At 45.3% G+C, this 15,808-nt stretch overlaps 1 protein-coding gene across 2 annotated transcripts in view; it reads right to left on the bottom strand.

The window, feature by feature from the left end:
* The window catches only part of XPO7 (exportin 7), a 50,102-nt gene that overhangs the window by 11,513 nt on the left and 22,781 nt on the right, over positions 1-15,808 (bottom strand). For both annotated transcript variants that reach the window (XM_054224853.1, XM_054224854.1), the window contains exons 6-15: positions 12,685-12,789; positions 9,621-9,786; positions 8,986-9,059; positions 7,440-7,559; positions 7,059-7,205; positions 5,957-6,129; positions 4,667-4,860; positions 3,474-3,579; positions 1,981-2,116; positions 944-1,017 (exon numbers count right to left, since the gene is read on the bottom strand). In XM_054224853.1, coding sequence (XP_054080828.1) covers positions 944-1,017; positions 1,981-2,116; positions 3,474-3,579; positions 4,667-4,860; positions 5,957-6,129; positions 7,059-7,205; positions 7,440-7,559; positions 8,986-9,059; positions 9,621-9,786; positions 12,685-12,789 — 1,295 coding nt within the window. The remainder of the gene's footprint in view (positions 1-943; positions 1,018-1,980; positions 2,117-3,473; positions 3,580-4,666; positions 4,861-5,956; positions 6,130-7,058; positions 7,206-7,439; positions 7,560-8,985; positions 9,060-9,620; positions 9,787-12,684; positions 12,790-15,808) is intronic.

Below are 15,808 nucleotides of genomic sequence, written 5' to 3'. Positions count from 1 at the left end.
GGTATAAAATTACTGTACTTACATTTGGTTGACTAGAAAATTATCCTTCAGATAATCTTCACTACTTGGGTCCCAAGCTACACTGGCCCATACCCAGGCCCTTGGAATTCTGTGGCACTCCAGGGCTGGTTTCTGCAGCAAGGGTAAGAGAATTCTGCGGCAGTGACTACATGCAGACGTATGCAATTCTGCACCTGCACCATCCACTGTCAGCTGCAGAATTCTAGTAGCCCTTGCTTCTTCCAGGAGAGCCATTTCACCCCTTGGGGATGATGCGCAGCTGGGGCGTGTGAGGGTAGGCAAAGCCCCGTACAGGTAAAGATGGGGGCGATGCTAAAGAAGGCGAGGGGGAGCTGGCGGCTGCACGTCGCCAGGCGCACGGCACTGGGCGTCAGCATCGGAGCTACTGAATTGGTTCAAAATGCCAACGGAGGCTGCCAAAGACATGACAAAAAGCCAGTCGACAGTTTTGGTCCAGAGGAGAGCTGCCAAGGAACAGGCCGAATAGGGTGCCTACCAGAGTGGAAGAATTTTAAGAAAAGCATTTGTGCTACTCTGGTACTGAACAGCACGATTTGCAGAGAAAACCTTTGAAGGAGCAGTTGCCCTCCCCATAGAGCTTTCGTGGCTGGTGATTGCCAATAGTCAAGTGACAGAGCACGAGTGCTTGAGGCTGTCCCCTCTCTGACTCTGGTTTTACTAAGCAGGCACTGGGAAGAGAATCCATTATCTTGGTGTACGGCTTATTTTTGTGGCTCCACGGTGGATAAATCAATCCTGGATATTGTGCGTGAGTTAAGCCCTGATAAAAGCCTGTAATTCTCTCAAGTAGCCAGATGTTACTAGTTTTAGACTGAACAACACTCCCTCATATTGCAGTTCTGCCGGTTACACCTTCAAATAAACCCTGGAATCTCTGATGCCTGCGAGCAGGAACACTTACATTTTTCCTATGAAGACGCTCAGGACCATAGTCTCATCATTCAATCCCAGGACCTCTGAGAGACGGCGGTACAGCTGGAGGGCAAAAAAAAAAAAAAATAGCACCAATTTAAAAGCTGTCAACAAAACAAGTAATGATCACGGATTACTTGTTTTTCACTTGTTCTCCCTTCGTGGCACACGTGCCTGGGAGGGTGTATGCTCTGGGCATTCCCAGCTCAGTCGAACAATGCACAGAGATGCTTGGGATCTGATCCAGATCAATACTTGCCCTAATCACTACTACCTCTTTTCTATCGCTAGTCATAACCAGACAGAAGCTGGGCACTTGCTTTTCCTAGGGAAAGGGGACGTAACAACTGTGCTCCTACACACAGTATCTTAGTGAATTGTCTGGAACTCTAAGCCCCTCGTCACGTCACAGCTCCGAAGTCTCCAGGGTAGGTAAGGAAGGCCATAGGTTACTGGAAAGGAGGAGAACCAAATTCTGGAGTAATCATGTTCCCATTCTTTACGTTTATTCATTTAAAAAAGGTATTTTGCATCTCTAAAGATGCACCAAGGCATTCGAAGTCCACTACGTCTACAATTGCCTTGTGATGAAGAGAATGGATGTCTAGCTTCACTTCAGAGCGGAGGAAGCAAGGCTCAGATGCTGAGCTCAGGCTCCTCATGGGTGTACGAGGTGGTGCACCTCACACTTTCACAGGTCTGTAGGCTTAAGGGACTCCTTTGAAGTCACAACAGAAACCTGGCAGGTAACAAAACTGAATCCAGGTCTCAAGCTCTAGGCTGTGATAGTCACTGGCTCCTTCCTGATGCATACAGAACACAGTATTTCAAAAATGTATTTCAAAAAGCTCAAGGTTTGCCATGTTAGCACTGGACACGTATCTAGAAAACGCAGCAGACTGGTCTGTTGAATATTTTCATCTGTAAGGAAGAGAAAACAAGTTATGCCACTTGCTTTTATTTAAAAAAGGAAGCTATTACTGGACTTTGTATCACCAAAGAGGCATAGCCAAGGGGACTGATTACCTTGGAAGACTTCTGCACCTGATCTCCAATATAGATCTTCCGGAACTGCTCAAAGAAGCTCAGCATGGCGAGCTCCAGCTTCTCATTCCCAGCCTGCGCCAGACGAGAGTCTGTCAGGTTCATTAGCTGCAGCACTCTGCAGAGAGGTGGGAAAAAACACACCTTGCTGATGGACACCGGCAGAAATGAGGGGTTTTGGGCATGTGGTCTTGTTTCCAGGCTGCGTGCAACAGGATTTTTTTTTGACTTTTTGTGGGGCATTGCTATTTTGGGTCAAGAACTGACAAAACTGATAACAAAACACTGACTAAAGCACACTCCTCTGCTGTGCAAGGCCATTATAAGGTTTCTATATCCCTTTTAACAGGGATTCAAGACCTTGGTTTTAATTTGCTGCAGAAGTGAGTTTCGGGTGCTTTCGCACACTTACCCAGCGACTGGTCCATCATGTTCTCAAACCCACCTGCGAAACCACTACCTGCTCCCCTCACAAGAGCCAGACTCTAAACGACATTCCCACTTCAGTTTGGCTTCTGCTGTGAGCCCTGCGGAAACAATGCTGTGACCGATGCACGGGCTCAAGGAGCAGACCTTGCTGGCAAGGAAGGGCTGGAGGGATTCTACAGATTTTAGGGTAAGTAACACACATGCAGCAGAACAGGGGGGCCGAAGCAACGATATTTTTTATGGCAAGTGTCACAAAACACAGAGTGGGAAAGAAGATAAAACATAAATAGACTTCTATGAACGTCTACCATATATGCTGTCGCTAAAGGTAGCTGAAATACATATGGGGTCTCATGATTTCCTCTTCAGTAACTCATCAGCTACACGGGAAGCCAGTGCTCGATGTTATTTACTGGCTCACCAACAGGCCAGCTTCCATTCGCTCACACCATAGCTCCGCTACTATGCCAGCTTCAAGCAGAGCAATTAGGCTCTGGACCACAAAGTGTTCAGCGTGACTCAAGGTCATTCATGAGTATAAGCGACATGTTCTCACATCCATCAAATAAAGCTTGCGCTGGAGAGGATTTATAATCCCGAAAATCCAGCGCGTGTTATAAGTATAAAGACAGCATGACGTTTTAATAGTTGTAGAACTACTACAATGTTCACAGTGTATTTATGGACAAAACCCACTTGGGCTTATTAATTAGGAAAAAAGACTTTTCCCCCCACCCCAGCAAAGAGCCATCATGCATTTAGCTCTACTCCAATGCATGCATTTAAGCCCAGTGTAATTCCCCTCTTACATGCTCTTCCCCTCTCATTCTTGTTCTTATAACCCAAGATTTCCCAATTTAGCCAAGCCCCAGCAGAAGTTTGCTGACTGGCTCTAGCCAGTGCCGCCAATCTCTTCTTTCAGGATGGCCAATTCCACGCTATTCTTTTCAGTGAAAAGAGGGGAAGAACATGATGGCAGCTTCACAATAGCAATTATTTTGTTGACTTCAAGAGTGGTGCAGCTAGAAAACAGTCAGCATCCCTACCGACAAACCAACTCGCCATCCATCGCATCCTGCTCATCCGTGCTGGCGAACGAGACCCTACCACCAATCACTGCCCCGATAATATAGACGAGCCACGTCAGGCGCCCTGAAACCAACAGAGGACATCAGAACCGAGCGCGTCACACATTACACGGAGGAAGCTGAGGAAATCTGCATTATGTTTTGGCAAAGACAGGATTCACAAGGAGTATCTTTTTGCTTTAGTGCCCATCTATACCAAAATTACTCAATTTTCCACTCGGTGGAGACCAGGCACGACTTTACTAGTAAAGAAACAAGAATGCCAGGTCTGCCTGGAAGATTTTCGTTATTTAAAGCTGTTCCACTGCAAAAAGCCACTTTGTTGCAAAACCGTATTCTACATATTTAAACACATGCAGATGCCAGCAGGCAGCATTTATTCTTTCAAAGTACACGTGGTTGATGGAGAAGTCAACATCATATGGAGTTTTGCCCACTCAGCAAAAAAAAAAAAAACAGTGTACTGTGTTAGATCAGACAATACTGTTTCAGAAGGAAGAGGAACAGCTTCCAAACTTGTGCTGATGTGCCCAATTCCTCCACAAAAGCCAGCTAAGTTATTAGAGAGGGGCCATAACCCACCTGAACCTCCAAAGGAACTGCTTTCTTTATGGCCAGTGTTAAGCAATTCCTAACCCAACCAGCTGTGCAAGTGCAAAACCTCCACGCTGAACCCACCCAGTGCTGCGGACAGACACCAGTGGCACCAGCTGAAAACCCCGCTCCCAGTTACTCATTACCAACCACCAGCTGAAGGTTTCTGCCACATCGCCAGCAGGGAGGTTCAAATGAGCGCTCCGTATCTGCCTCAGACAAAAGAGGGATGGGGCAGGCAGTGCTGGACACCTATGGATGGGGGAACACCCTCATAACTTGTCTCTGAAAGACTGGGCAAGGAGATGCACTAAATTTTCCCCAAAAAAGGAATGGAGTCAGTTGTAGGACAGCGGTATCTTCAGCCAGCACTACCGTGTGCGTTGGGAGTGCCTGTCCACAGCCAAAAATATTCTACAACATATGGGCACCTCCCCAAGGGAACGTTTCTGAGATTTGCCTCCCCATTTACGAAATTCACCAGCAATGCAGGCTTCTGAAAGGGTACTTTTGAGAACGGGCAACCTACTGCAAGCTTGTTCTCCAAACACGCTCACCTTCCTGTACCGCAACGTCCATGGGGCTGGCGGTGGCACTCTGCAGCAGCTCCTGGTAGGACTGGGCTGACTGGTCGAAGAGCTGCACCAGCAGAGCACAGGTCTTCTCATACTCGCACCGGCCGATGGTGGATAGCTGGTCTAGCTGCTGTTGCACCAGGCCAGTATCATCCAGTGGATCCTCCAAACCATCCCTAAGCAGCAAGAACATGGATTAGGAAAGGACTTAAAATGCAGAGATGGCCTAACACGTATCATAAGTTTATTTCTATTATGCTTCCCCAGGCATACAGCAATTCCAGTGGATAAAGTCTCTGCCTCTCGTATTTGTCAGGATGGAGAGCTACACAGACAGACCCAATCATCTGATCGTTACTGCGGCCGTAAATCAGAAGAACAGGAGTGGTTCAGGTGGAAAGGCTGTCAGGACCGGGGATGAGTAAGCTCTTCTTACATCTTTAACATTTATCCAGGTCTTTGAACACAGTGTGCGGTGCCAAGAACAAGGTCTCTGTCTGGTTGTCTTTGTATAACAAAGTTTTCAGTCCTTTTCAATGCTTTAAAAGTTACCTTTTCTCCTAAAGATACTAACCTCAACACTAAGTTTATTGTGAACTCCAGAACTAGCTAAACCTGCTGCTCCTCCCTTGCATTGCTAGATACCTAAGAAGGGATAAACTGATCAGTCTTCCTGAAGAGAGGCATTATTCCTCTATATTTGACCATTTGTTTTCATCAAATACAAACACGCATAAGGTGGAACTCATCCCACGCAAATCCAGGCACTCTGAAAAGAGTCCTGTAGGCTGCCCCTACACTCAAAGGAAGAAAAAGAAAAAATACTTTTAGGTATAATTTGTGCCATCCTACAGCAGAGATCCAAAAATTAAGTGAATCGCACTGTGCATACTTGTTCATCTCTGCTACGATGGCAGTTCAGAGCGGAAAGGGGATGCTGCAGGTGGATGGTGCTAGGTAAGATGAATTCTACCCATAACATGTCAGAGAACCCTCAGATCAATCTCAGACATCTGGGATTGAGAAAGGTCTTAAAAAAAAAAAGAACAAACACCTCATCTTAAAAAAAACCACCTATAGATCTCTTTTTTATAAGCGAGAGAAAATGTGATTTACGTAAACCTCCCCTAGAAATCCTTTGGTGACTCACCAAACCTCCTGCAGTCATGGCCATTTTAAAAAGAAAACTCGGCAGACGCACGCGGTGGAGCCTTCTGCGGTAGGCTCCGGTGCCGATGAGCAGAAGCTCTGCCGTTTCTCTGCTTTTCTCACCTCAGTATGATGTGCACAGACTCCAGCCTGGACGTGATGTAAGCTTTTGTGACTTCTGGCGTGTAGGTTTCGAGCATGTGAGGCTCCGTGGCTTTCACGTAGGGCACCGACGCAGCCAGCCGCTGCCACAAGCTCAGGAGATAGTGAACGCTGTTTGGTGCAAACTCCCAGTGCTACCAGGAGCCGAGAGAGACAGAAGAGGAAAGAAAACCAGCCTCGATTATTTTACCCGTATTATTTTGACTCACGCAGCCCTAGATATGGCAACATATAAAGGCTTTAATGATCCAGTTGCCAATTTTAACAATGAATTTCAGTTCACACCTGAATTCAGTGGGCACTATCAGCAGTCAGTAAAGACTGAAAGATAATTTCAAGCTCATTTTTTTAAATTGTGTGTATATATATATATATATTTTATATTCTATATATATATACACACACACATGCCACATGTACTTGTATTTATATTTTTTATATTATTGGCTGTGTAACTGAGCCAAAGCCTTTGCTCCCAAACTACTACCAAGCTCATACTGTAGCGTGCTGCAGACAGCTTCCCAAACAGAATGTACAGTTTAAAGCTGTTTTCCAGATAAAATTAAAAATTTAACAAACAAAAGCATTATGTACGCTATACAATTTTTTTTTAACCATGTTCTGTGCAAGGGTGTAGTTACAAGCTGTATACCAGTGAAAAATTCGGTGGGAACACGGCATGATATTCACATTACTAGCAATCCCTGCAAATGCATTTTAATAGTGAAGTGATACATAATCCTAAAAATAAGCCTTATTTAACAAGGTTGGGTTTTTTTCTTTCTTCCTTCCCCCCCTCCCCCCCGGCTAGGACATGGAAAGACTCTGGAGGCATAGCAACCCTGCCTTCCCCCACATACTGCTCCTGTTCCATTCAGTAGGAATTCACAGAATAAGCAGTGCTACACCGCAGGATTCTGCCACAGAGTCCGCAGGGTTTTTTTGGTAAAAATAACGTACAGCAAATTAAGGGGCAAAGAACAGACAAGAGGGTTATAATTTTGTTTCAAGAGGAGATGAGGGGCATGAACACCCATGGAGGGTAAGTAAAACCATTCCGTACCTGCAGGCTGGTCACGGTGAAGTTGGCGATGAGTCGGATGACCTCAGGGTAGTTCTCCACCTTCACCAGCTCTCCCAGCTGGTAATTGCTTTTCAACCGGGCCAGCAACCGGCAGAACTCGTGGTAGTTGTTTGGGTCTGACAGACTCTGAGAGGAGAAAAAGAGAAGTACTGAGAAACAGCACTACTTCGCAACATATGGCAGCCAGCTACAAGAGGCGCAGACTGATGGTGGAACTGCAGGAAAAGGAAAAGAGCAGCAAGATGTTGCCCCCTTCTCCCCAGTGCCACAAGTGGGACATGTACGTTAGAAAGCATTTTTGGTGAGAAATTTGACGCAGAGGAAGCAGAGACACAATTCCACCGACTGCGTCTGAAATACCTGTGGGTTTTCCAGTATTCGTTTAACTCCATCAACGAGATGAGATAAAAACTTTGCTCTTTCCGCATTGTTGAAGAGGGATCTGCGTACAGAGGCTATCTGCACTAAGCAGGATAAAACCTAAAAGGGACAAAGAGAATAAACAGAACGGGAGGGATTAGAACAATAAAATGGACAGCACGTTTCCTTTTCATGACGCAACAGATCATTTGAGCCTGATGCTCCTTTGCACGCTACACAACAGCTCCTTCACTTCAAAAGAGGATTTGAAACTACAGCCATCATCACTGCAATTCTATGTCTATGGAAAAGCGTAGAAGCAAATTACAGCAGGGATAAAAACCAAAGGAACAACATCTCCACGCGGACAGTCAAAGGGGTGTTCCAAACTCTGCTCCCAAAGACGCTGGGACTCTTTCAGGTGGAGAACACAGATTGCACAAGACTGGAAATACACCCGGAGTGGCGGGGAAAGCTGGTAAACTTAACACAGGCTTGGAAAAGCATCGCAGAAGACTGGCAAGGAAAAAAATAAAATTAAATCGTTCTTAACGCAGACGTCTGAAATTTAAATGGAGAGTAAACTGCCAAGGTGCAGCTTAGTAAGAGGCTGGTGTACAGGTTTTGAAGAGCAGCGGCAGTCAGGTATGAGCAGCACCCTGCAGTCCTTATCCGGAGACAAAGCCCCAGCCCTCTGACCAGCCTAAGGACTACCTCGCTGAGCCTCTCATTCTTGCTGGCTCTTACATTTACTGATCAAAGAGGCAGGACAATTAAAGGCGTAATTGCTTCAGATTTCTATTCAGTAACAAAAAAAAAAAAAAAAAAAAAAGCAGCACTTCACACTTAAAATCTCTCATGAATATTTGAGGCTCTAAATTCAGAATTAGCAAGTAACCCTTCAACATAATGAACAGCGCTGAGAGTCTCAGCGGAAAAAAATACTTCTGAAGGACCCTTCCCTCCCTAGCCAGAGGGCATGTTTTCATTGTAGCATTAATTATGAAAAATATTTATCCGATAGATAAATGCCTGGCGGGCAACTTTTTTCAAGAAGAAATAATCCAACTTTTAGTTCAGTTGTGCTATCAGCCATTTCATCCAACTGGGACTCGGCCTAGTTTTAAAGCGTGGAAGGAGAAATTACATTCCTCAGTCGCGCTCCCAGACTCGCTACCTGCTCGCATCATGGTTTTAGGATCAACTGAGCAGCACAATGGAAGTAACAGGAGCTACATCCCTCAAAACAGGCTTGCTGGCAGGGCAAGACTCTAAGCTAGACAAGGACGAAGAAGTAGGCTGGACTTCCAGCAAACAAGCTGCTCTTAGGTCAAACCCAAAACCCGCAGATGCTTCAAAACTCTGGGCAGCAGCCCCAGAGCAGCCTCCCCTCCGTCGCTCCAGCACAAGGCAGCGCCATCGCAGTGAGGGTATCTGTCGGAAGTCAGCCTACGGCATTTTGACCAACAGTAATTCTCCCAGATGAATCCCACACAAAGACTTTTCTGGTAGCAGAGTCTGTAAGGAAAATAAACGCTAAACTTACCAGAGGAGAAAACGAAGGAGGGATGGAATGATAAAGATCAAAAAACAACTGAAGGGTCGAAGAATCCAAAAATGCTGAAACAGAACAGAGCGTTTTACTGAGAACACCTCCATTTACTGCTTTCCATAGGTCTAATGCTTATCTTATCACCAATGGCATGCGGACTTGTCACATGAAGTACCACACGATGGGAAAATTTCCAAAGGTTTTTACATTTTTACACAATTGCCTTTCCCAGAAATAAAGTAAACCCAGTGGTACTTGGTACTATGACAAAATTACAGGAAAATATTTTAAGAACACAATCTGTGAAACCGCCTGCAAAATGACTGGTGAGAACAGCAAGGACGTTGAGGACAGGTGCCGAGTTATTTGTTACTTATATTTCTTTGAAAAAAATTTACTGTTCCTTCAATTGGCAGGTGTAAGACTGAAAGGGCAGAGGAGCGTTTTTATAGCTCACGATAACCGACCCAAGTGCAGTTCACATTTGTAACCGCACTAAGGAAAGGCTGGAATTTACATCTGGCATTGTATGCAAAAGTTTATTCGTTAAACACAGAGGGCTTTTGCAAGTCACCCGCGCTGTCAAGCTGGCGTGCTGTAGATTAGCCCTCTTCCTCCAGCAAGATTACCTGATCTCCAACTGGTTGGGATCTGCACAGTGCAAAGATCATCTGAGGACTCGTCTGTTGATGTGCCAATGAAATCAAAGTTCAGGCAATTATGCGTGAGCTTAAGGAGCTGCATGAGCAGACCGTGCTGGCTTTCGTCGTTTAGATTCAGGTTCTTCCCAGAAGCCTACGAAATACAGCGGATTAAAAAAAGTAAGAAGAAAAAAAAATAAAAATAAAAATCGAGGTGACAGCTGAATTTGAGGCGGTAATTCTACTTTAAACAGCATGTCACAATCATAAGGATCACATGCCACAAGCACCAACCCCAGCTATCACGCACTTTTACAGACAGCATGTGTATTTACATGCTTAGTCTTTACACAAGAGGGATAAATAGACAGTGCTTTCTTTTTCACTCGGCTTGTACTGCACAGGAGAAAAGCAGCCGGGCTTGCCAGCTTGCAATTATACTGTGAGATTCCGGAGATAAGGAAGTTCTTATTAAGGTTAAACACAAGAATACATTTTCTGCCTGACAAGCACTTAGCAGCAGGGAATCTTGTTGCTCCACCTAACCCTCATATGGAAATGAGCGCGTTCACTTTTGTTGCACAGATGATCTGTCTAAACCTTGCTCCAGTTACAACGCTCTGCTACCGGCAGGGAAAACATGGATACTCTCAAGTAACACAAAGAACTCGATGGCCACAAAATGCCAGGTCATTTCACCGCGGTTTAGATGTCGCACTCAGGTCCGTGCTCCAGGGACAAAAATCCTTTGTATTATTGCTCTGTACTTAAAACAAAACTAACTTCTTCCAGCTTAAGTCTATTGCAAATAACACATTGCATTGTGCCAAGGCCAGCGTTTGCAGGAATGTCTTCCTTACTCTCTCCCCTGTATCACAAAGGCACATTCTTCTGGGGCTGCCTAAACGCCCCGTTTTATGGACACGGATACAGACGTGAGCATCAGTTTCTCTCAGCCCAAATCCTCCCCACTCGAAAGCATCACCTTGGAAACTTCTGCTTTATACACAGAACCTTGGGACAGCTACTATTAGACATTAAAAAAAAAAAAAAAAAGACATAACTTGGGTAGTAGGTGTTTAATCACAGGAAAACAAGGATGTTGCATGAGACAACAGAAAACAACAGCCTGTCTTAAACCACAGCATCTCAAGAAACAAAAGCAAGATGATTAAGAGTTAGGGTGGAAAAGTGGAGGCTTCCTCCTGAGACAGAGACTAGGAAGTCATGGTTTAAGTCCCCCTGGTCATGCAGCAACAGTAGTGTGGGCAAGAGCTCAGCCAGAGCTACATGTAGAGGACACACAGTAACAGCGCAGCCCTGGGGACACCAGGTTAAGCAGCTCTGGTTTATGCCTCCTGGCCGAGTACCAGCACTGGCTGAATCTTCTCATAGAATCACAGAATGGGTTGGGTTGGAAGGGACCTTGAAGACCACGCAGTGCCACCCCCTGCCCTGGGCAGGGACACCTCCCACCAGCCCAGGTTGCTCCAAGCCCCGGCCAACCTGCCCTTGAACCCCTCCAGGGATGGGGCAGCCACAGCTTCTCTGGGCAACCTGGGCCAGGGGCTCACCCCCCTCACAGCAAACAATTTCTCCCCCAGATCTCATCTCAGTCTCCCCTCTGTCAGTGTAAAACCCTTCCCCCTCGTCCCATGGCTCCCCTCCCTGCTCCAGAGTCCCTCCCCAGCTTTCCTGGAGCCCCTTTAGGGCCTGGAAGGGGCTCCAAGGTCTCCCCGGAGCCTTCTCTTCTCCAGGCTGAACCCCCCCAGCTCTCTCAGCCTGTCCCCACAGCAGAGGGGCTCCAGCCCTCCCAGCATCTCTGTGGCCTCCTCTGGCCCCGCTCCAACAAGTCTGGGCAGTGATAAGGACCCTGTCCTGCCTGCACCTCCCCAGGAGCTTCTTTTTCACAAAACCAGAGGAATCCTTCTATTTCTGAGACCTCTAATTGACCATCAAATGCACCTAAAATAAGCCAATGCATTCAAAAGTTACCAGAGCTGTTATGGATCAGGAGGAGGGATGCCTGGGAAAGGATGACTAGAATAATTGTACAAGCCTTGCTTCCTTTAGAAATCAGGAGGAGAAAAAAAAAAGATCAGATTACACCCACGTACCCACCTTTATTACTGACAGAACCAGAGCTGCTCATTTTGAAAGATCTTTAAAATAAAATTTCCTTTTCACTCTTTGTGCTATTTGTCAACTTTGACACTTCACTCAGCTGGAAGGATAACAGTTGAACTAATGAAATCTGTGCTACTGCTGCTCAGTTTATTGGGGCAGACTTTCTCATAAAGGGCTACTCTTCAAGGCACCGTTAGAACTCCACATTAGTCCTTTAGAAACGAAACCTGATGCAGAATCAAGAATTTTCTTCAGATAATCTACTTGCTTACAAAATATACACGTGCTACTTCAGCTGAAAGAAAAACTGCTTTTTTGGGGGTAAAAACCAACCCTACTACCACAGCACTGCTGCCTTGTCTCCCAAAATAAGTATTTTAAAGCAAGTTAACTCAAGTGTGATGATTAGCACAAAATAAAAACCTGGAGAAGACAAGACAGTCTAATATTTATCATGTGTTAAAGTATGAAGGACAGTCTTTAGTCTCAATCTACTAAACGTATCTTCACTAGCATTTTTTTCTCTTATCATATGGGTTTTAAACGGAGGTTAAAAGAGAGACAAGGACTTAGTTTACAGGAAACCTCTCTCCCAGTGCTGTAAATCAAAGATATTTAAAATATAAAACAAACATCTCGTCTCTTTCCTGATGCTTTAAGACAGGATAGTTTAACCCAAGCCTCGTGGTGCAGGCACAGATGTTGAATCAAAATTGTTGATAAGAGTTACATTTCTGTATTTGTGTCATTTTTTTTTTCCTTAATACAAACCTAACTCGAAGCTTTCCTGAAAACCAAGTCCAGAACATAGCTCTTAGAACAAGAGCGCTTGTTCCAGGAGAGTTACATCAGAGGGAGCTTCAGCCCAAAGTCTGTCACCCCCACATACAGCCCCAAGAGAGATAACAAATGAAGGTTTCCTTACCTGTTTCAGTAAATTGCATGACAGCGTGAAAATATCAAATAAGGATGAATCTCGGAAGGAAGAGGCTATTTTCCTGTGCTTGGTCAGTGGATGAGTAGTATCCGCCTGAGCAGAGAGAAAACCAGCGCTTAGAAGTGACGGGCAGAGGTGGAACAAGAGCAGCAGAAGCCACAGGGACCCTGTTAAGCACTGGGACATCAAGGTTTCCCTCCCCAGAGAAACGTTACCCCAGGGGGATGCGCTGCTACTGCAGAGCAGTGGGTCTTCCACGGCTAAAATCGTATTTCTGGCTGATGAAAAGGACTTTCCACCTACAATACTTACACTGCAGTTTCACTCTACCCCTGCCAGAAAGCAGGGTTTACTCTCAAGTTGCTTTAAATCTCTTCCAAAGCAGGATCAGCCGTGTTTTTGACAGCACTTAAGTCATTTTAGAGACTTGAATGCTGCTTTCTGAAGTGCTCTGAACTCCTAAGGAGTTAAATCCTACCTGAAGCCGCTGGGCAGACACATGGACAACTACTAGCAATTATAATTCCCTCCTGAACCTGCACAGATGAGAAGAAAACTAGAAGGAGAGTTAACCAGTGACAGCCAGTTTGAACTTTGCCGTATCTATTATAAACTCCAGTTCTGAACCTCTCCCCATATCAGAATAAAAAGCTGACATATGATCCAAGAGGCAAATACACATATATCGCTTTCTAGTGGATAACAAAGTCTCCAATTGATTCAACCAATGCATTCTAGCATGGGCGAGGTAAGCAGCAGCACGGGTTACGTCACTTTGTAGAGGACTTTCTAGGAAAGGGAGAAAAGTGAAGTGATACTTCACATCTTTGCCATGTATTTGCACACAGACCGGCAAAATTCCGCTTGCCCAGGATAAGTTATTTGATGGGCAGCTGGTTATCACAGTGCATCCAAGATCGAGCCTTGTTGTAGTCCCGTGGCAGAGGCACACAACTTAAATCTTCGTTTCCTTGATGCTTTTGTCACTGTACCTCTCTTATCCTTCAATCTGCACACATCTCAGCCAGTATTGCAGGAACCAGTACAGCTCTAACCGCGGCAGGCCTCACTTTAGCATATTAACCTTCACAACCACCCCACGGAGGATGCAAACAATTTTATCTCTTATATTATAGTTGAAAAAAGACGCCCAGCATCACCCAGTAGCTGGCAGCAGATCAGAACTGGACCTAAATTTGTCAGGTGCTCTAACGACTGAATTATCGTTCCTCAGCTCACGCTATCAGATTTCAGGGTCTTTAAGAAAGTGAGCATTATTTACTCTCTCCATGGTTATTACAAATCTTATCTATTTCTGGGCTTGTGGCAAATGAGCATTTCCTTTTCCTTCATTTCAATCAGTGAACTCCTACAATAGAGCAGACGCTCGGTACCTCCGGGCACATCTGTGCAGTACTTACAGGACAAAAAGTGATACTTCAAAACAGTTACCAGCACTCTATTTTATTCATATTTGGAACAAAAGCTTTAGTAAACAGAGCTCTAGAAAATTCAGCTCCCATGCAATGCAGTTGGAAGTTTAAATAGTTATCAAAAAAAGCCTGAAGAGAAGCCCCAGAGGGGGTTTTGGGTGATTTTTTGCTATGTCCACCACATGAGCCCACTCTGATGAGCGGGTATGTCGACAGATTTATTATTTTGCAAGTAATGGCAGTTTTAGACTTTCCAAGATGAGTCATTGAATCCAGCCCTGTCCTAAACACGCACAAAGCGTGTTTAGGAACAAGTAGTAAACTATGGCAGATTTAATACCCAAGATAATCAGGAAGAGATGCTTTTGATTAAAGTGTTTAACTTTGTTGCTTATTTTAGTATGAACCTGTAGAGACTCTGGAACTGGGATGGGTGACGGTGTCTGTGCTGACCATTCTCCTGCCAGCAGAAGCTGTAGCCCTGCACAGAGATGCCGACAGACACATACTAATTTCTAGAGAAAAACAGACTTGTTTTCATCCTCGATGCAAGGAAGTGAAGGACCGGGCCCTCTGCGGAGACGGAGTGAGGATTGTACAAAAGTCCGGGCAAGGAAATGGTAACCGTAACAAGACACGGCTTAAGATTCAGAAGGAGAGCTGTGGGTTAGGATTTAGTCATCAGGCCAGGCTTGAAGAATGAAAGTGAATTTGGGGTCTGAAATGGATGCAGAAGCCATTCAGATGTGCTGAACTTCTTCAAGTCCAGCAGAAGAAATTGGTGCTCTGCTCTGGCCTGGACAAAGCCTTCTCCTCCATTTCCAGTTCTGAAAACAACTAGTGATCATCCTTCAAGGATCTCTTGGGTCCAATGCCCGGATTAGTCAACATACCAGCAAAAATGAAAGGTTAGTTTCCTTAGTAAGGTATTAAAAATCAAAAAAACTTAAGTTACAGCTGGTCCTCAGCAAAATTAGAAACATTTATACACATGGCAACCCTCACACTGTCTTAGGACAGTGGTAGCCATCAAGGGTGCTACAGCAAAGTCTGCCTGACTGATTAGGAAAGGGATGTAAATTTGGATAGCACCAAGTAAAGCTGCTTGTTCCAGCTCTTTCAACACAAATACCGAGCAGCAGCATAACGATAGAGGGCTCTAGAACCCACCACCTAACCTGGAAAGACTTCTGCATCAACACCTTGCTGTGGCTGGCACGACTGGGTGCCACATCAGAGAACCGCGGACTCAGCGCGCCCAGTATTTCTTCTGCCAGGAAGGGGGATCGGCACTCAGCCCCGACACACCAGCAGAATTTGAGAACTACCTGCTGGGAACGCTACGAAGTTTAGTACTGAATGAAAAGGACCCTTTAAAAATCTGTGCAATTTGAGAAACCCTCTTTGTTTTCGTCTCCCCGGTCAATACGGAGGAGGGCATGCTCCATTCACTTCTTGGCACAAGAGCTGAAATAATGCACGGAGACGGACACCAGAAGGTGCCAGGGATGTCCTCACACCCGGGGCTTTGTCCTCACTAGATTGGCTTGGCTAGGTGCTCTTTCCTTTTTCACCTCAGAAGATTACATCAAAATATGAGAGAAGATGGAAAATGCCAGTGAAACAAAACAGCTCCTCAGGACAGGAGGTTTCAGCATCTTACCACAAAACTACATGAC

The sequence above is a fragment of the Rissa tridactyla genome, chromosome 20, assembly GCF_028500815.1.
Source record: "Rissa tridactyla isolate bRisTri1 chromosome 20, bRisTri1.patW.cur.20221130, whole genome shotgun sequence".
NCBI classification, from domain to species: Eukaryota; Metazoa; Chordata; class Aves; order Charadriiformes; family Laridae; genus Rissa; species Rissa tridactyla.
Note: the sequence above shows the minus strand (reverse complement) of the source record. Positions and strands in the feature narration are given on the sequence as shown.